At 34.3% G+C, this 22,135-nt stretch overlaps 1 protein-coding gene across 1 annotated transcript; it reads left to right on the top strand.

The window, feature by feature from the left end:
• The first annotated feature begins 566 nt into the window (after positions 1–566).
• Positions 567–22,047, top strand: LOC106874543 (AFG1-like ATPase). The gene is made up of 13 exons (XM_014922312.3): positions 567–763; positions 2,907–3,103; positions 4,621–4,681; positions 5,165–5,266; positions 6,491–6,621; positions 8,616–8,715; positions 9,966–10,024; positions 11,283–11,365; positions 13,190–13,260; positions 14,873–14,973; positions 16,025–16,165; positions 17,712–17,828; positions 19,738–22,047. The coding sequence occupies exons 1-13, from the start codon at positions 685–687 to the stop codon at positions 19,867–19,869; spliced, it is 1,374 nt and encodes a 457-aa protein (XP_014777798.1). The 5' UTR covers positions 567–684; the 3' UTR covers positions 19,870–22,047.
• Positions 22,048–22,135: the final 88 nt, after the last annotated feature.

Here is a 22,135-nt window from a genome sequence, read left to right as displayed (position 1 = left end):
GAATAATGCATGCTTATTACGTGCATATGTAGCTTTTGCACAGAATGTGCACATATGTTGTAAACGTGCAACTTTTGCATAAACTAAACTTGCTGTTCCTTGGAAGCCTTTAGAAAATGTATGTAACCTGTTTTTAAGATCATGTACCCATATGTAAATATGCATATATTTTGGTTGTTTTGAATGCATACATGTACAACATTTGTGAAATTAAGAAGAGCATTTGGGAACTACACTGATTACAATATATAGTACATATTAAAAGTAATGAGACCTATATAAAATTTGGGGAGTGATAAATACAATTTTCTTATTTCCTGTTATTTTGGTATTTTTATGTACCTCTTCATACCCCCAGCAACTTTCATCATGTGCATTTTTCAATGATGCCGTTAATTAGAAAAATCGAATATTCATACATATAAACCAAAATGTTATAGTTATCACCAAAGTTTAACAAAACAACTGCCATGATTATCGACGACTCTGGTACTCAAATATCAACATAACCATCCTTTGATACGGAACATCCGACTGTCCATGGCAGCGGCGGCAGCAGCAGCAGCAGGAAAGCTGATACAGCTTCCATCCAGAGTTGTTTCCCCTTGTTGTGCACCAACACAGAATGACTTATGGCGCCCTTCATTTGAATGACATGATAACCTCGTCGGACAAAGTCTCCGAATGACCATGTCACCGATCCATCACTTGTATTGGACTCTTTTTCGGAGACCTCACATAGGTGTGGTACTCACGCCACAAGGTAGATTGATCTTTCCTTTTCTGTATTTATCAGTTGACACAAGCATCTTGGAAGTTATCTAATTTATTTTCTTTCCTAGGTTCGGACTTCACTGATAAAATTGTTAGTAATCATTTCTTGTTTACTTTAAATTGCTTGTTGATTTGTCGGTTGTATTTACGATTTTATTATTGTTAATAAGACTTTTCCGTTCATTCTATCGGGATCGATGAAATAAGTACCAGTCGAGCACTGGAGCGATGTAATTGACTTGCCCCTCCCTTCAAATTACAGGCTTTGTGCCCTAGTAGAAAGGATTGTTATTTTTATTATTACTACTACTACTACGTCTGCTTTATTACTACTAGTACTATTATTATTATTTCTGTTGTATTTCTTTAAAAAGTTACGTAATAGTGATGTACAAGGTCTTTTCATTTCGACTTTGTATGAATAAGGAATGGACAAAATACTCGAACCTTTGTATATTACCAGTACATGACGCATTGTTTAAGTTTACGTTGTACCTGAATATAGTGACATGTAAATACAATTGGTTTCAACAAGGTGTTGGAATGGGAAAAAAAATTTCTGAAAGATTTTCTGTGTATATTGTGATTCAACAACGGAATATACCTGGTATTAATTAATGGTTGGATTTGATCTCGACATTGCAAGTTGATCAAATTAATACCCGAGTTTATAATATATATTGGATTAATGTTATTACATATATAACACGTATGGATATAATACATAAGTGATACAAAACCACATTAAAATACAAATCCCAAACCGAAGAAAACACAAACATGAGCGAAGAAAGAAAGAAAGTAAATAAAAACATCAATTCGTAACCAAGTTGGGTCGATTTATGTTTACTTCAGCCAAGAAGGAGGGCACCGGCATCCTTGCAACTTGGCCACGTGTAATCTCCTAGGTAGGAAAGAGGATAAACTATATCGTTATTACGAATGAACTTCCCAAATAATTCATTTTATCTTTTATGCGTCATTAGACTATGGCCCTGCTGGGGCATTGGCTCGAAGAATTTCAGCCAAACGAATCAACTCCAGTATTTATTTTTTCTTAAAGTTTGGTACTTAAATTATTATATGTATATATAGAACGTCAGTGGATCATATATCTGAAAAAGAAGCACAATGATGAAGATGATGACTCTAAACGTTAGAGCAGTGATGTATTAAAGTTGTATGTCTGGTCATAGAGTGACCAATGGTTTCGCATCCATAAAGCGCTTAGCCTTATTAACGACCCGTCAGACTCCAGTGGCTGCAGACATATAACTGGTGTCTGATAAGTCGTCTATAAGGCTGAGCGCTTTATGGATGTGAAACCATTGGTCACTATGCTCGGCCATATAATTAACTTTCTGTAAATCTATCTATCCATATATCCCTCTATCTATCTATATATATATATATATATATATATATATATATATATATATATATATATATATACACACACACACTCAGACAAGGAGAGAAAGATTCCCAACAGGAATAAAACTGGTCATTCATTGAGAGGAGCTGCACTTTCAATTTTTTGGGAGAAAAATGGTAGTAATAATGTCTGTTCAATATTGCAAATTTGCTTGTCAGTTGCTTGATCTTAACCATTTAGTATGTCCCTTATTTGGCTGATGATATATGCATCTCAGATCATGAGCAAGAATAGTTGGGGATCATTATAGCTATGTGTTGAGAGGAATTCTTTGGGGTTTGAATAACTCACCTCTGGAAACAGTGATGTTTCTTTCATCATCCTCAAATGACCCTTATTCAGGTACCTTTTGAGCAAGATGAGCTACTTGACTTGAAGAAAATTCTCACTGGGCCCCTCCTGCAAGGTCATTCTCTGTTTATCTTGATATGACATCATGTTGTGCACATATAGTTGTGATACATGAGCCTAGTGTATTTTTATCAGACATGTAGTCATAATGGGTATATTGGGCTTCATATATTTGTACACCAGCATCACTTTAATGGCATGTGTAGCTCTCTCACTCAATAATAATAATAATAATAATAATAATGATAATATCTACTCTATGCATGTATTTCCGCTCTTCTAGTGATATCCATACCTAGTATTATGTACTTATATATACTTATCTTTCTGTATCATTTTATCTTAGCAAAGAAAGTTTTCTACTGTCTGACAAGATGTAATTCCACTAAACAGAACTCACCTTTACTGGATACCTACTATGATCGATGCAAATATGGACAATTGAAAGCTGATGATCACCAAATTAGCGTTATTGGAAACTTACAATCACTGCATGACCACTTAAAAGACTACAAGCCAGTGACTTCTACTTGGTTTCAAAAGGTAACAATCTTTCCTATTAAATACATTTTTTATGGCCTAATGAGAGGCAGAAGAGTAGCACCCGTAGTCTTTTTCGTGGCCTCTGCAACTGATAGGAGGGAGTTATCCTCAGACTGGAAACTTAGTCTGAATGGTTGCAACAGAGTGGATTCTGCTAAAAGCATCCAAGGTTCAAGTATTGATGTTAAATTGAGCACCTATAAAACAAAAATAGTCCTTCCAACAGGCTTCCACACAGTTTCCATCTTTCAGATATCACTTGTAATGGTTCAGGTCAACCTGAGGTTATGATAAAAGATGGCCCAAGATGTTGCATAGCAGTGAGGTTGAACCTGAAAACGTAGTTGTGCAGTTAAATTTTTAGCCACCCAGCCATGTCTGCACTCAATTTGTCATTATCTTAGTCTAATTAATCTTTTCAGTTATAGTGTATTCATTCATATAATAGCTTCGGTATGTATGACATAGTATTCATGTTCATCTATCAGAGCAAGAAGGCCCATCTAGTTGTCTTTAAAGATAACTGATGACTTGCATAACTTTGTTTAAAGTGAATAAGTGTTGCATACCATCACCCTCACTCTCTCATCTGTAACCATCTTCAATCCAGTGGCAAGACCAGGTTAAGACAACTGGGGATGGAAATGGATGTAGTGGATGACCAAGATGTCTTACTAGCCTCATCTTATTCTCTGCACTTCACAATGCATTGTGGCAGCTGCCTACTTTTCTGTTGAAACTTGAAGGTTTCTTCTGCTCAGTCTGCCAGATCCAGTCTTTACATGCATAGGTAGGCAAGCTCTGATATGCTTATTAACCCATAGCTGAGACCCTGACAGGTGGTACTACTTTGGGTCAGAGTAGATCTGGGAACAATAGTGGCTAAGAGGTGGTTCCACATTCATCAAAACCCTGGAACTCCTGAACCAGAGCCCCACAATCAGGACAAGACGCAGCATTACTGGATTATTGAGCTTATGATGATAAGGTATCAGAGATATTGGATTGTGCTCTCTTGACAACTGATGCATTGCCCTGCTTGTCTTATTTTATTTAGATAAGATACCATTTCTATCACCTCTATCTTTTTTAAAGGTATTTCAAAGGATAAGTACATGGATAGTTGAATTGATATGGTACTGACAGCTAGCTCTGATGTCAACAGTACTGCAATATACTCCATACTCTTGGCTCTCAAGAATCCCACTTGGTTGCTGTATGTAGGATGGAAAACAGAGCAGATTGGTTCATAACTGTATGTAGCTGCTGTGATAGTGAGTTTAATCTTCACTGACAGAAGTTATCTACAGTAGATTAGTGATTTTCTACCAAGGAAAATTTCTGTAATAATTCAAATTAAAAAGATGAACTTAATAATTTAATCAGTCTTAGCTGTTGCTCAACTTAATTTCCTTTATTCTCACTTTAAAAGAGACTTCATTCTTTGTTTGATATTTCAGATATTTTCTCTAATCGGTTTTGCAAATCTTCAATATGTTTTCAAATTCTTGTTGCAGATATTAAAATTAAAAAATGACCAAAAAGCACCCAGAGGCATTTATTTATATGGAGATGTTGGTAGGTTGGTGCGAATTTTTTTTTTTTATTTGTTTTTCGTGTTACTTTTTACTTCAATGATGATTTCTTTTAAATGGACTGTTGTGTTAGCTGCAGTCAAGAGTCTTCTAAAATGATAATTGATAGTTGTAAGTTTAGAGCCTGCATTTCTGTTGTACAATTTTGCCTTCTTTACTTGTTGCATCAACAGATTAAACACAGGTCAGTATGGTAACCTTTTCATCATTACTCAACTTACTAGAATTAGCAGTCAAATCTCTTTCACATTACACCCTTCTGCCTTTAAAAAAAACCTGTTTTTACAGAGAATAATTTTTAGTTCTGGATGCACTGTGCTTGACAAAAAGGATAGTATGTGCTCATAGCTGGAATACTGTTTATCTCAGACTGCTCAGTCAGGACCTGGGATTTTTTTTTTCTCATTTCAGTTCTTCTTGTTAAAAAATAAATGATAATGTACATTTCACTCTTTTTATTCTTTAGGCTGTGGTAAGACCATGTTGATGGATCTCTTCCACAATAACTGTGTGATTGAGAAGAAACTCCGGGTACACTTTCATGAATTCATGCTTGATGTCCATAAAAGTATGTCAATTTTTATGGTTTTCTTGTTTATGTCAGCAGTAAGATATTATGTTGCTGATGTCTTTGGGAAAAGTATGGCTATTTTATCTTGTGCTTCTTCTTTTAAAATGTAGGTCCTTTATAATCCATCTAAAATAAACAAATATCATCAAGGATGGAGAATTGTCAGAAAAAGTAGAATATTGGACTAATATATTATTGTATTTAGTTTGCTTTTTAATATCCTGAGTTCAAACTTAGCTAAAGTTGACTTTGCCTCTCATCCTTTTGAAGTTGATAAAATAAATATTAGTTATATAATTAATGCACTCAATTCTCTAAGTAAATCAGGCTTGCCACCCTGACTTCAATTTACCTCACATTCTCCAGTAATTAATGTCTGTCAGAAAAGTATCAATGTCACTTAATTCTGTTCTCCTCTCCTGTGTCAGTATTATTGTCAGTTGTGATCTGTATTTCTTTAGATAAGTGTATGTATAGCAATGTTATTGAGATGTTGACTTTACAACCTGGATCCAAACCCACTGTGTGTTACCTTGGGTAAATGACTTTCACTAAAGCCTTAGATTGACTAAAACTTTGTGAGTGAAATTTAATAGATGGAGACTGAAGAAACCTCTCATATACTTATGTGTGTATACACATGTAAAATGGTGCATCAAGTTGCAACACTTTCCATAAAAAGGAACTTAGCTCTTTGAGAAATAGAGATAATAAGTAACAGACTGAAATAAGTACTGGAAGTTAATTTGATTAACTAAACCTTTAAGGCAATGCCCCGGTATGACCACAGTTCAACAAATGAAACCAGTAAAAGTAAACCCAAAAAAAAAGAAAACATAAATAACATCCAAATAGTCACCATGCTGCTCTTTTCACAGTTCATAGTTGGTTGAAGCAACTCTGACAATATTTAACATGTTTGAAGTGTGAAGAATTTAAACTTGTGTATATTGAGAAAGGAACTGCTTCAGCCAGTGCATTGGGTACAATTGTGTATTTTGAGTGAATACAATATGTATATTATAAAATGAGGGCTGACCATGAAAGTTGACTTGAAGGGGTCATAGGACATCCTCCAGCTCTAATGACATAAGAATATCATAAGTGTGAAAACAAAAAAAGGAAGAACTATCATGCTAACATTAAAACAGTGATATAATATATACTTACATCTCTCCCATTTACATGTTCAGATATACATGCATTGACTGATTATTTCAGAAATTCATAAAGTGAAGAAAGAGATGCCTAAACAGAGGAATATAAATCAATCAGAAGCATTTGACCCAATTCCTCCTGTTGCAAAAGAAATCAGCTCCAACACCTGGCTTTTATGTTTCGATGAATTTCAAGTAAGACATCTTATTGTGTTAATATTCATTATTATTATTATTATTACCTTTAGACTAGTTGCTCTTTATTGTTCTCTGACTACCATACTCTGCCTTAGTTTTCGTTTGACCTGCACCATCTGCTTTTTCACTTCTTGTGGAAGCAATGCGTTCTTCTGGTCAGAACGTCCATCTACTGCCAACGCAAAAAACTTCGTGTGCCATGGGTGATGATGCACTAAAGCTGTCTTTGTCAGGTATGTGCCTCCATAAATCATCTCTTGAATAGTGCTGTAGCCCTGCATTACCAAGGACTAAAATTGAGTGCCTGGCATCAGGAATATTGTCAAGTGCTCACAGTTCTCTACCAGTCAGATAATGCAGTAGTTCTCAGCTGGAGTCCTTATGCCCCTCAGGGGTCCATATAATATTTTGTTGTTAAAATTTATATCCAATAAATTGATTATAATTCTACAACGCTTAAGATATTTCAACATTTTCTGATACCATTCCTTATAATATTTAAGTATATAAATATAATGGGACTTTTAAGGTCTACCAGAGTAAAATAGGAATCAAAGGGACCCATAGGTAAAAAAATGGTTGAGAACCACTGCTGTAGAGGATTATTGATTGAGTAAGAGCATCAATGTTCTTAGGGAAGGATTAAGCATTAGCTCTTCCCTGCTGAAGAAGATATTCAGCCCAGGGCTTTAAAAAACTTTCAGAAATCCCTGCTAGTGCTACAGAGAGCATTGTCAGTTTGGAATAAACTTACAAGTATTGAAGTACTGTCAGTCCAGTGTATTTGTGTTGTGTGCAGAGCAATGGAACCATTCTGCATGCTTGTAATCAGTGTCTGATCACTGGTGACTTGTGATGTTACAGTGAACTGCTGGAAGCTTCAATAGCAAGTATTCAGTTGTTTGATCGACTGAATGTCTAGCTCAATAAATTAATGAGTAATTGACTGAGTAAATCCACAAACCCATGTCCCAAGCTGAATCAGCACAACAATTTGACATGGTTGGATCCTTGAATTTCGGATGCAATCCTTCCACCTGGCTTCTGCTCAGTTTCCATCCTTCTAGATTCATTCAAAGAGACTTGGGTCAACCTGAGATTATGGAAAAGACATTTGCCCAAGATGTTATGTAGTGGGATTAAACTTAGTTTAGATTGTGAAGTGAACTTCTTAACCACCCAACCTTGCCTGTATCCATGTCCAACATTAGAAGCAACTTGCTGTCTTTGGCCAAGAAGTGCAGCCAGTTTTATCCTGTTTGGTGGCCCTGGTGAAAAAAACTGTATAGTGAACATGACTGAAAGACCAGAGGAAAAATACTTTCCTCTTCAGCCAAGCCTTCGTTAATTTCATCATCTACTTGAAATGGAAAGCAAGGAAGTTTCAGCCCTCCAGTGGACTGGCTGAAACACTGTTGTCATTTAGACCTAGCTCATCTCTAAATAAGCAGTCCTCGGCATTCCAACATCCTGTGATCATTTTCATCCTGTTTTTCCTTTGTACAGGGGACTCAAAAGCACATTATCTAATGTGTCCCTATCTAAAATAGTAGGATTTGGCTTTACAAAAGATGTACTGGTGTTCATTAAAGGAGACAGATTTGAGATGATGGAAAAGCTTTTTCTACTGCTACTATTGTGGCCTCTGTTCCTAGTCTCATCTCTCCTCTCAGGTATTCTTGACTCACTTGCCTCCTGTCTTACCATTGCCCAAATTATGCATCACCATCCCCAGGCTCTACACAAACCACTATATCCAGCCTATCCTAAGAAGATCAACCCTTTGGAATTCTTTTGTTACATATGTTTCTCTTGTTTCCCTCAAAACGCAGCTGTTCAATAAAACATTAATGGCATCAATCTCACCTGTTTCAGAAGGCCTATGAAGACCAGGAATGTAGTTCATTTCTCAAGGAAGACCAATAAGAAAAAAAAAAAAAAAAATACTACATTACATAAAATACTAAATAAACCATTTTTAACAATTTCAGGTGACTGATATTGCAGATGCTATGATCTTGAAGAGTTTGTTTACTGAACTTTTCAATAATGGAATTGTTGTAGTTGCTACTTCGAATCGACATCCAGACGGTATGTCAGAAAACAAATGCATTGGAACTGAGTTTTACATTTTCTCCCAATTTTATTTATTTTACTATATTTTTTTGTTTAACATTTTTGTTACTACCATATTTCTTGTTGACATACTTTATCTTTACCTCAATTAATTTTGAAAATAATGAAGTATTTAGTAAAATAACTTAGTCATTATTAACTGGTGTTTGGATCATAACTTAACACTGAGTTCTGACAGAAGATTTTAATTCAGAACTCTTGAAAACAAAATGTTTATGCCACAGAGCCAAAGGTGGTCTCAGGTGGGTTGATATCAAAAGGGTTAATTATAAAGGATGATGTGAACCCATTCGAAACTAGGATTTGAATTGCTAGGTTGACAGGCAGTTGCTTGACTAACTGTTTTATGACTAATTAGAGGTGGATGGTTCATACCTTATCACCAACACTATGATGGTTGTCAGTGTTATAGTTTTAAGAAAATTTTGGAAACCTGTATATTGGAAAAATTCTCCTCATCAAATATTTAGAACTGCTAAGTAACACTGTAATTAATTTGTAGAATTTCAACATGTTATTTCATCTGTTTTTATGTTCTGAGTTCAAATTTTGCCGAGGTTGACTTTGCTTTTCATCCTTTCGAGGTTGGTTGATCTAATCAACTGGCCCCCTCCTTCAAAATTTCACATCTTGTGCCTAGAATAGAAAAGAATTTCAACATGTTATGAATTAATTTACTCTTCCTACATCACTTTTTGATGTTCATTTCTGAACATTTTAACAAATCATCATCATTGTTTAACATCTAGTTTCCATGCTGGCATGGGTTGGAAGGTTTGACATGGAGCCAGTCAGTTGGGAGTTGTCCAGACTCCAATTGTCTGTTGTGGCAAGGTTTCTACGGCTGGATGCCCTTCCTAACGCCAACCACTTGACAGGGTGTGCTGGGTGCTTTTTACACGCCACCAGAATAGGTGCATCTATGCAGTAGCAGCATAGATGCATTTACACAGTGCTGGCATGGGTGTGTTTACACAGCACCAGCACAGGTGATTTTTGTGTGGCATTGACACCTGAAAGGACAATCCTGTTGAAAGAACAAACCTGCCCTCATTAAATACATAATACTGAATATATTTAATTTTCCTTTTCTTTGTATAGTGTATATTTTGTGTGTGCGCATGCGCGCACATCTGTTTGTCTCTATAATGTTCAATATGTATCATTTTTACTATATTTCTCATTATTTGACATTATTTTTACAGATCTTTATAAAAATGGACTTCAGCGAGCTAATTTTGTACCATTTATTGATATATTAAAGGTAAACAACATAGAATTGATCTTTCCATATTTTACTTTCAAAAAGATGTAAAAATTCTTCCTTCGGATTATGCCTGATATGATATAAATGGTTACACTTCTATTTTAAGGAAGGTAATGATGAGTACTTTATTGAATACTTTACAGTATTTAGTTTTGCCCAACTATGTTCTTAATCGCACCAAGGTTAATTTACCTTTTAGCAGAAAGGATTATTAATGTTCTGGCAGAGTTGTTTGATCATCAGAAGAAATGCAGTATTTCTTCTAGCCAACTACATTCTGAGTTCAAATCCCACCAAAGTCAATTTTGTCTTTCATCCATTTGAGCTTGATGAAATAAAGGACCATTTAAGTCCTAGAATTGATGATGTCAACTAAGCACATCCCCTCAAAATTGCTGGCCTTGTGCCAAAATGTGAACCAATTATTGTTGTTGATCTCATTGTTAACTTAACTGGCACTCTGTCAGTTATGACACTGGGGGTTTCAGTTGATCCGATCAACGGAACAACTTACTTGTGAAATTAACGTGCAAATGGCTCGGCACTCCACAGATACACATACCCTTAACATAGTTCTCAGGCAGATTCAATGCAACACAGAATGTGACAGGGCTGGCCCTTTGAAATACTAGTACTACTCATTTTTGCCAACTGAGTGGATTGAGCAACATGAAATAAAGTGTATTGCTAAAGGACACAAAAAAACTGCTGGGATTCGAATTCATGACCATACAATTTGAGCTAATTACCCTAACCATTAAGCCATGCATTATTGTTATTAGTATTATTGCAAGTTGATAGAGACAATAGAGTGCCTTAAATTTTATAAGGGAAGCGATATAGTTGTATTTGAATCAACCTGAATATATTACTGGAAAGCATTTTATAGGATTTGAACTCAGAAAGGGTAAATTGAAATTGACTACTGTAAGGTATTTAATCCCTTATTTCTTCCAACTTCATATGTTAGAATATGGATTTCTTACATTTTCACAATACCATATATACTTCCACCCTCATGTGTGTCCGTTACTTATTTAACATGCCTAATGGAACGACAAGTAAAATTTTAACATTAGCAAGATTTTTATTTAAAAGATTGTGTGTAAATGTCATTTAGGCCATTGTTCTATTGTTTGTACTATGTTACTGTCCTCATGTGTCAAAATATTGACAATTAATACAACAAATCACACTTCAAATATTGTTCCATTCATCATAATTTTTGGCACTTTTAAACATTTGTTTTTCACAGGATTTTTGTTATGTATTGTGTCTGGACTCAGGTATAGACTACCGAATGAAACAATTGATTACCGAAGGGAAGACTTATTTTTTGTACGTAATATCATCTTATTCAATTCTCTAGAGTATGGTGACGAGATTTAGACTGAAGTAAATATTTTATACCAATGTTGAGTTTTTCTGTTCATTTTCCTTTATTAAATTAAGATGTGGTTTCAGTTTTGAGTTCACTCCATGAGACCTTTGGTAAGTATCTTTTATCACATCCATGGGTCAACTAAGACCTTGTGAGTTAAACTGGGTAAACAGAATTTGTTCTTGGGGAACAGAATAAATTCATTGCCTAGTTGAACACCTTTGAGTGCCTTTAGTGGAATCCACTGGGCAGGTTCAGGCTGGGTGTTATGTCTGAGGATCACTTTCTTTCCTCCATTAGTCACAGAGGAAGAGAAGTGCCATTAACTCTAAAAAGGGTTATGAGTGCTTCCCTTCCTCCTCTAAGTGCATTATCTAAAAATCAATCTCTTTTTTTTTGTTTTTTGTAAATATAACCCTAAAATTCATCTTGACAAATCAAGTTCTTTTGATATAATTTTTAAGATCAAGTGGAGATGTAAAGATAAAATGGTGGAGTACTTCCAACTTCTGGGTTGGGAGTTCATATCAACTTGTGGAAGTGTTGCATTTGGTCTCTAGCTAAAAAGTTAAACTTTTTTTTTTTTTTTAGAAACACAAGAATCCAGTACTTATATCCAGTTTCTGTGACATTAAATAAATGGGAGGAAAAATCCTCCTCATCCTCTAGATTGGCTGTTGGGCTGTGATTAGTAACTTCTTTATGGACAAGGCATGCACTGTATTTACCAGCATATAAAACACACCTTATCCATATGACACACCCCTTTTTTACATGTGTATTTTGTGGAAAAACAACCAAATTTAATATGCTTCATCATACATTTATTTAATGATATTTTAAAGTGATTTTGTTGCAGTAGGGAATATATGATTTTATGCATGTAAATACAATATAGTGGCATTACAATGGAATAAAGAATGGAATTATGAATCATAAGTGATTTGCATTATAAGAGTACCGTATTTCAACTTTATTTTCTTTCACATCAACTGAGTATAGTTGTTAATATTTTGATCAAGAGAATTGTCATACAGATTGTAAAACTTATTCTTTGGCTATGATATTTTGTGTAACTGTGACCAACCATCAAGGTGGTGCACCACAGCTATGATTTTGTTGTCATCTGCTTGTTAGTAATAGCTAACAGGCAGATGAAAATTTAACTTCCATTTCATTTTTCTGGGAGAAATTCTCATTTAGATAGCTAAAAAATGTTTATTAAAGGTAACAAAATCTTTCAATAATGTAAGACTTATCAGACGTAGATTATGTATGCTAAGGAAGTGGGTGTAATGAGATGATAGGAACTCACCACATAACTATGATGCACTGTAGGCAATTTTTCATAAGTTTGTGTTAACAGTCTATGATAATCTGGCTATTTTCAATGTTTTACTATTAGTAACAATTATTATACCTAGTGGACTTCCATTTTTCTTGTCTATGGTGCTCAGTCACCCTTCTGAAATATGGCCACATTAGACATGTGGTAATTTTTGGATCATTAAAAAAAAAGTGCATTTTATACATCAGTAAACACATGAACTTAGATTGCTTCAACCTATTTAGCTGACATATAGGTTCCACTTCTACTTTGTATTGTATAGTTAATGGTAGAAACTATTCTTCAAAAGTAGTTAATAATTACTTCAGTGATATGCTGGAGTTTAAGTTTTCATAACTAATTGCTCTTATGGAAAATTGGAAGTTAAATAGAAGTAAAAAGGAAAAGTAAGGAAATGCTGATGACTATAAAGAAATTTCTTTTGATTTTATAGAACCACAGAAGCTGATTGTGAAACAAAAGTGGATGAAGTGTTCAGTTCTTTGTGTGAATCTCAGAAATCTGGTAAGTCTTTGAGTAATCACATGCAGTTTAATTTAAACACATTTATGATCTAGTCACTAGCTAGACTAAGACAGGTTGTAGCAAGTGATATGTCTATAACAAAATTTTAACTTTCAAGTTCTAAGACAGTATCATTTCAAGCAGACGATGTACTTTAAAATTGCCAAGTTATTTTAATGTGCCAATAGTTTTATTTCACTCTCTCTCTCTTTCTCCTTTAGCTTTTAAGTAGCCATTAGCTCTTTGTTTTGCCTCGATAGAATGGAATCCACTCTCTTTCAGCTATTTCAAATCGCGCGACACTTAAGTTGAATGAAAAATCTTTTGGCGATGTCATTTACCACCAGTATAAAAATATGTATGTTATCAGATTTTGTTGGGTTTTTTTCACCTCTATACAGTTGCCATAATCAGGTGCACTTTTGTTCCTATAAATGAAAAAATATGCGTGGAAGCTTTCTACCAGACATTATAAAACACAGAAATATAGATGTACATTTCCTTAACACATTAAGCACACCTAACATTTTATTAATATTATACAGCTTAACTTTTTGTTAATCTTTCACTGCCTTAATGTATTTTTAAACTTTTACTCACAAACCATGTACTACTATTAAATTAGTTTTGAGTTATTAAACACTTACAAACTTGGAAGATTTCTGCTGTTGGTATACAGGAAATAAAGCTAAACTGATATATTATTAATTATACATGTAATCTCTACAAACAATCTTTTAATTTTCTATAATTTGAAACTAGTTTATTATGATCATTTTCTTTATAATTTAATACAATCTGCTAAATTAACATTTGATATGATTTGTCTGAATTTCTGAGGTGAGGAATCATTATTGTTCTCATCTTCGTTTTTATAATCACAATGTTTCAGCCAATGTACTACAAGCTTTCTTCAGGTGTTGCCTGTCATATTCAGTATTGTTCTTGAAGTTTGAAGTCAAACACTTTATTAAATCTCACAGATTAATTGTTCTCATTCCGTTTGTAAAAAAAAAAAAAAAAAAAAAACCAAGTACATAATATAAAGAGGTTTGTGAATGGAGTAGAGACAATGCAGGGTTTGAGAGGACTCTTTCAGTCTTACTAAGGGCCTGACAACCTCACTAGTGCTGGTGCTATGATAAACTGCACTCAGTGTACACTGCAAAATGGTTGGTGTTAAGAAGGGCAGCTAGCTGTAGAACCTACTAAAAATTGAGATACAGGAGTAAGATTTGGTCCTCCCACCTACTGGATCTTATTGAACCATACAACCTATGACAGCACAAAAAGTTTATGTAAAATGATGATGATGTTCACAAGTACTGAAATAATTAATATGGTGAATATCCTTGATATGAACAATGGAATAAGAACAGTCTTCCCCCATAGGTTTAATAAAAGTTTTAGTTCTAAATTCTGAGAATATTATTGAATACAACAGGTACCTAAAAAAAGCCAGAGAGTATAGCAGTAAAAACATTGTGTTTATAATAATCAAGAACAGGATACTAGTTCAAAATAATGATTGATATGATGTGTTAAATTATGTTTTAAATAAATTCATTTCATTAAAATTTAAAAGAAATTTCCCTTTGTATTTTATTTCCAGATGTGGAACCTCGTAATCTCAAAATATTAGGAAGAAATCTCCATTTACCTGTCACATGTGGACGGCTGTTGGACACTTCCTTTAAAGCAATGTGTTGTGAAGTAAGCATTACATTCTGAATGTCCACCCTTGTCCTGAGATGTACATAGGATTGTTTCGCGAGAAATGTGTTTAGATGCTATATCAATCAGCTTTGTTTTGTTGTTTCTGATATTATTTTAGTGTTTATTGTGAAATGTGCTATGTGAGTTGCATTATCATGTTGGGGGTTGACTGCATTTTGTATTGTGCTAAGTGCTTTGATTTCTGACAGTGATTATGTAGAGTATACTGTATTGTTTGACATTTGTGTAGAATGCAAATTGTGTAATTTGTTGGTGTTAAAAATGTCAGATAGTAATTAATGTGTTGTTATTTTTTTGGATGGATTTTGTGTAAATTACATGTTGTGTGGGTTTAGTTGTGATTCTGAAGAATGTATTGTTATTTGTGAATGGTAACTGTATACTTTTCTACTCTAGGCACAAAGCCCAAAATTATGGGGGAGGGGTTCCAGTCAATTAGATCGACCCCAATATGCAACTGGTACATAATTTATCAACCCCGAAAAGCATCATTCGAGCGTTGGCCCACACAGAGGCAATGTGGCTGATGTCTGTGTCACGTAACTGGTACCCATGCTGGTGGCAGGTAAAAGCACCCATTACTCTTGGAGTGGTTGGTGTTAGGAAGGGCATCCAGCTGTAGAAATCATGCCAAATCAGACTGGAGTCTGATGCAGCCTCTCAGCTTACCAGCCCTGGTCAAACCATCCAACCCATGCCAGCATGGACAACGGATGTTAAATGATGATGATGATGAATGTGGCAACAGAATTTCAATTGAAGATATTTTATTTTACTAACACTGCTCATGTCCCTGGTAAAAGCATGAATATTATAATGATTGGTTTCTGCTTCCTTTAAAATACAAGACTCAGTGACTAATGAAAGGAAAGTATCCTGATAAAGAGCAACATTAAATAAAGGGTTAGTTGGCATTTAAGTGAATCTCTGAGCAGATTCTAGCTCTTTCATTTTAATTTCCTCCTTAAGACAAGCATAAATGTCAAAAAATAATTGTTTTCTTATCAATATACCATTGTTGTTTCAGGCTCTTGGCGCCATAGATTACTTAGAGATATGTCGACATTTTGATGTTATTATTTTGCGTAATGTTCCAGCCATGTCCTTGAACAACAGGACAGCAGCACGGCGATTTGTCACCTTAATAGATACGTTATATGATAACCAAGTAAGTTAACTTCTTTTTCTTCTTTATAATAGATATTTGTTGAATCTAAACATAATCATTCTCTTTGTGGATTTAACATTTACTTTCTCCTACTACAATATGTTAAACATGTCTGTCACATGCCAATTTTTCATGCATCTTGCCTGTTTCATCTAAGAGATACAGCACTCTCAATTTTATAATACATACTTCTTTAAAAGCCTTCTACCACAAGTAGAAGTAGGCCAAAGAACCCTACAATCAACACCAAAAATTTTTTTTACACAAGTCAACAAGGAGCCTGAATGCTATTCAAATCCCACCCTATTATCTTAAGAGGGAAGGTGTACTTTAGACAAAGTGATCTTAAAAGCAAACTGCTCCAATCTGAGATATCTCCGATTATAAGTTTGCTCAATGAAGCTGACCCACGGCTGAACAATAACTTTTTTTTACCTAACTTGATCATTTATTTCCAGTACATATCCATACCAATGAAATTGTCTTTCTTGATACATCCACTGATACTTCTGCTATCGTTAACAGACCACCACCATCATTCATACTCATACTCTCTCTTCTGTTCACCTTTCAGTCATGTTTGCCTTGAATAAATGAAGACAATCTCCCTAGTTGCTGGTGCTACATAAAATATACTCTGGTAAATGATGAGGAACAATAAAGAGGAGAGTTGGTCTCTTTAGCCTTTCCAAGCAATGGGACAGCCTATCTAGTGCTGATTCAATGATAAAATGCATTCAATACACTGTAAAGTAATTGGTGTTAGGAAAAACATCTGGCTATGGAAACTGCACTAAAAATTGAAACAAATAAGTGAGTTGTGGTCATGTGGCTCATGTAGGAGTGCAGTAACCTTGAATAACAACTAACTCAAATGATTACATTCTGGCCAATCAAATACCAGAATGAAAATCAAGTATAAAATGATAATGCTATGTACTTTAAGCTTCTACACAGTTCCTGTCTTTCAGATTCCTCTCACAAGGAATTGATGAACCTGTGGCTACATTTGAAAACACCTGTCCAAGGTGTCTCTGAGTGGGGTTGAACTCAGAACCATATGGTTTACATTAATGTTATTGATGTTGTCATTGAATTGATACAAAGTTGTGAGAAAAATGTGGTTAAGAAACAAATTCTGGGGAGATATAGCTTGGAATTAAAAAATAACTGGGGGAAGGGTTTAGTTTAAAGTATTGGAAATGAGAGAGAGTGGTGGTGCCACGAAGATGAGAGAGAAGTGGTTTACTTGAGATTATAATGCAGTAAGAAAGCTGAGAAGATCTGTATAAATTGCGGTACAGACAGAAGAGGGCACAATTTAAGAGTTGTTAGGAGAAGTGATTGGGTAAGGGGATGAAAGTTAAGGTGTGATTAATGCTAGTAATGCACAGGTTTTGATTGAATAAATTGTGCAACCTTCTGAAGAAATTAGCCTTATGCTTATCACATCTGAACATTATTCCTTGAAGTTGGGAATGACTAGTAACAAGTGTCAAACTTACAGCATTAAACATTCTTTTTTGTTTTGTTTCTACAATTTCAGGTGAAGTTGATCATAGCAGCTGAAGTGAAACTATCCCTGATATTTTATATTGGAGAATTCAATGTGAAATGCCAACAAGATCACAGTATGTTGATGGATGATCTAGGGATTCATTCGGTGAGTATGTCTTGAATTTTGAAAAATGTCAGTAGCTCATGTGATGGAGAACAATTCTGAAGAAACACAAAGACTTCTTGGAGAAATCTTTGTACTTCTTTGTATAATCAGTATTTAATTTTTCACCGCCTGACTGGCCTTCGTGCGGGTGACAAGTAAAAGCACCCACTACACTCTCTGAGTGGTTGGCGTTAGGAAGGGCATCCAGCTGTAGAAACTCTGCCAAATCAGATTGGAGCCAGGTGTTGCCATCTGGTTTCACCAGTCCTCAGTCAAATCGTCCAACCCATGCTAGCATGGAAAGCGGACGTTAAACGATGATGATGATGATGAAGGCTTCTTCCACTTTGTAAGGAACTAAAAGACTAACAGAGGAAACACAGAGAAGATGGGTAAACTCTGGCTTTTCAGTACCAATTCACCTATAATCTCTGTAACAGGCATTATCTTCCTATTACATGTTTTCTCAATCAGTGAGGCCAACAATTGATAAGAACATCACTTTTCTGAAAGTTTTGATTACAAATTTGAAAGACATCTTTATATCCATCTATTTCTTAGAATATAACAAATGATTCTAATGATATAAGGCCACACGTTTGTAGGAAAGAGTTATAGTTGATTGAGTTGACCTTGGTATATGACAAGGAAGCTACCATGCTATCACTTGAACTGCAAGAGTTAACAGCCACTCTTCCTTGAACCATATGCTCTCATCTTTAAACTAAACATTAGATTAATATCACTCTGGAATTATTGCTAATTGTAGGCAAAAATCAACCCTGGTGAGATTTTAACTCAATATTGTAAGCTAATCTATTTAAAGTTATGTGAAATGGACTGTGAATAGTGAGGTACTTTTTGTCAGAGATTTAGCTTAGTTGGATACAGACAGTTCTTTCTTGGATAGTTAATCCAGCTGCAACTCTCATTAGTATTCATCATGAAGAAAAGTATTAACATCACAACTTCCTATTTTCTCACTGCCTATATAACAGCTCATACATAGAAAATTTTATTTTATTTTCAGTTGTTATCTGTTTTATAATTTCTAATGTGCAAAGGTAATCTGTTTTCTTTTTGGCCACAATAATATAGGCTTGCTGTAATGACTTTCCTATAATACATTTTCCTTATAGGAAGAGTATATTATGTAGCCTTGCTAGATTTATGAATACATTGTATGTTCTTGTTAGGCTGACCAATACATTTTATCTTTCCAATACTGACTAGTGGAATTCACTGTAAAGGAAGATGTTTAATTCAGAAGAGTACATAAGTACCTTTTCATCCAAAATTTCATCCAAGCTAACAGCAAAAGGTAGATTCAACATGTGGGATTGGATAAAAGTCTGAACAAATCTTGTGACTAATATTTACCTTATAGTCACCACCAATATATACCTCTTCATTTCCCAACTGCAGCTGTTCCAAAATTTTTGGTTTTTGGAATGTATGATAATACCTTCAATGAATCCCATTTGTATCAATTCCTTTTCACTATTTTGGTCACCTTGACCAAGCTTAGGAAACTTACAATATCTATATACCTAGTCATGTGCAAACACAGAAAGCATATGCCAACATTAACATATCAATAACATGTTTGCAATATACAGTATCCATGATATACAATGTTTACAGTTCACACTGTTTTAATGCTAACATTTTCACACTACTATATTTTATGCTGAAGTTCTGCTTGGTGAACTTTGCCTTTCATTTCCCCAAGTTGGATAAAATAATTACCATTGGCTACAGGCCTTCAATGAAAAATAATTTTGTTATTTGTGTTGATAATATTTTATGGACAATGAGGAATATCATAACATCCCATTATTTTTTCTTATAAATCTCTGAAACTGCACGTCTATCTAAGCAATATTTATTTATTTTTGTATTTATGCAGCACAGTGATTTGGCTCAGTCTAGTATATTTACTGGAGAAGAAGAACTTTTTGCTTTTAGTCGAACAAAGTCAAGACTAAGTGAGATGATGACAGAAGAATATTGGAGAATCAAACCAAAACAACCAACGTAATGATAACTGAATTTAGGAGGATTTTTATATAGAAACGTAATAGTATTGAAATATATTGTAAAAATATGGAAAAACTATCTTTGTTTAAATTCTTATACAACGGAAATTTAACATATTTAAAAATTATTTATCTGGAATATTTAATAGTGTCTATAAAATTAAATTTTGCTTCAGCTATTCAGTGGATTCATCTCAGGGGAAAATTATTTCAATGTCAAAATTAAAACAAATTGCCAAATGGAGGTTTCTTTTAATACTCTTTTACTCTTTTACTTGTTTCAGTCATTTGACTGCGGCCATGCTGGAGCACTGCCTATAGTCGATCAAATTGACCCCAGGACTTATTCTTTTGGAAGCCTAGTACTTATTCTATCGGTCTCTTTTGCCGAACCGCTAAGTTACGGGGACATAAACACACCAGCATTGGTTGTCAAGCGATGTTGGGGGGACAAACACAGACATATACACACACATACATATATATATATATATATATACATATATACGACGGGCTTCTTTCAGTTTTCGTCTACCAAATCCACTCACAAGGCTTTGGTCGGCCCGAGGCTATAGTAGAAGACACTTGCCCAAGGTGCCACGCAGTGGGACTGAACCCAGAACCATGTGGTTGGTAAGCAAGCTACTTACCACACAGCCACTCCCGCCTCAGTTTTTTTTTAAATTTTTTTTTTTTATGGAGGATATTCAGACTTCAAAGAATTTAAAGACAAAAATGTGACTATCCTAAACAAAATAAGCAGCTACATTGTCTCTTTTAAGTTCTCTTAATTCTGTCTCATTTTCTGAGTCTCAGCAAAAATTTTTACGATGTTTTCATCCTCGAATGTCTCCCTGTCAATGTCTGCTTCACTGTAAAACTTTAAATAAGTAGTTTCTCACTGGTTCACTGAAGTCTTTTTCATATAGTGATGCAAGAAAATATATGAGGAGAAGTTTTTCATTGCTTTCAAGAAGAGAATTTGAGCTTTGCATGGTCAGCCAACTGAACACTCTTCAATTATAAAGTTACTGCAGCGATTAATTCCTATGATATAATTTACAGCTAAGCGGACTGAATCATTGAGAGTTAAGTGCCTTTGTTGCTTATGCAATACAAACCCTCATCTCTTTGATGGGCCAGTATCTTTTTCAACTTTGATAATTTGATATATGTTACATTGGCTAAATATATTATTTCTTACATGTCATCACTAAATGCTCTTTAATGCTTATTAAAAGATGTTCGGAATTTCACATTATGTGATACTCTGCTTTATTATGACTTGTGATCATAGACTAAAGTAACATCAACTAAATAGCATGGTCCAAAATTTAGATTTATTTTTATTCCTTTCAATAAATATTGTTGGAAAATAAATTTCCCCTACCATGAAATATATTCTAGAGAAAGATGGCATGTCTTATCTCCATGTGCATCTTATGTGTTTATAGATATAGGGATTAAGCTTATCAGTAATTGAAAAATTAAAAGATAGGTCCTAAAAATTATTTGGTTATTAAATTAAATTTAAGCAATCTTTGAAGTTTTATTCATTTTCCAATACTTAAAATGGTTAAGCCTTTTCTCTCTAATTCTGGAGAAATTTATTGACTTCATAAAAAATATGGGCCAACCAGTTTCTAGAAGAATGTTTTTAAATGTGAGCTTACCCTAATGTCAATTTAGTTACAATGATGTGTGATGTTCTGATAAAACATTCATTGCAGCCAAATATACAACAATGATAAGCTTACTGATTTAAAGGAAATATTCTGTAGAAGAGTTTTGAGTCTGTGTTGTTGCTCTTTCACTTCACTTATTCTGCTAATGTACATGAATATAACACAGAGGTCAACAGAGCTGATTACTTTGTTAATAAATATCATCATGAATAAGCAATTAAATAGATTTACTGTGAGAAAAATAAATAACTTTATCCTTTGTTATGCCAAAATCTGATTAAAAGTTAACTCCCTTCCAACATTGTTCCCCAAAAAGATAAGAACATGAAGCAGGTCCTTCACAATATTTAATTCAATGTTTCCCTTTTTGAAGTTCAAATCATTTTCGACTCATTTTTGTTTCATCCGATCAAGATTGATACCAGTAATATATCATATTGATTATACTCATTTCACCTTATGAAAATAAAGTCTGTTTTTTTAAAAGAAAAAAAATGTGGTGTGAATTCTTTTGTACTCATAAATCCATACACTTTTGCACATATATGTGTACTTATTCTTAAATGATTTAATTAGAAATTGA

This window comes from Octopus bimaculoides, chromosome 10, assembly GCF_046866305.1.
Source record: "Octopus bimaculoides isolate indiv1 chromosome 10, ASM4686630v1, whole genome shotgun sequence".
Classification (NCBI taxonomy): domain Eukaryota; kingdom Metazoa; phylum Mollusca; class Cephalopoda; order Octopoda; family Octopodidae; genus Octopus; species Octopus bimaculoides.
The sequence above is the reverse complement of the archived record's forward strand: the minus strand, read 5'-3'. Positions and strand labels throughout refer to the sequence as shown.

Bases quoted from the DNA above. Each gene is read 5' to 3' on its own strand.
- LOC106874543 (XM_014922312.3), top strand. From the start codon at position 685: ATGACCATGTCACCGATCCATCACTTGTATTGGACTCTTTTTCGGAGA. The intron at 4,682-5,164 runs GTAGGTTGGTGC...TTTATTCTTTAG, and splicing joins TTATTTATATGGAGATGTTG to GCTGTGGTAAGACCATGTTG. The intron at 11,366-13,189 runs GTACGTAATATC...TTGATTTTATAG, and splicing joins GAAGGGAAGACTTATTTTTT to AACCACAGAAGCTGATTGTG.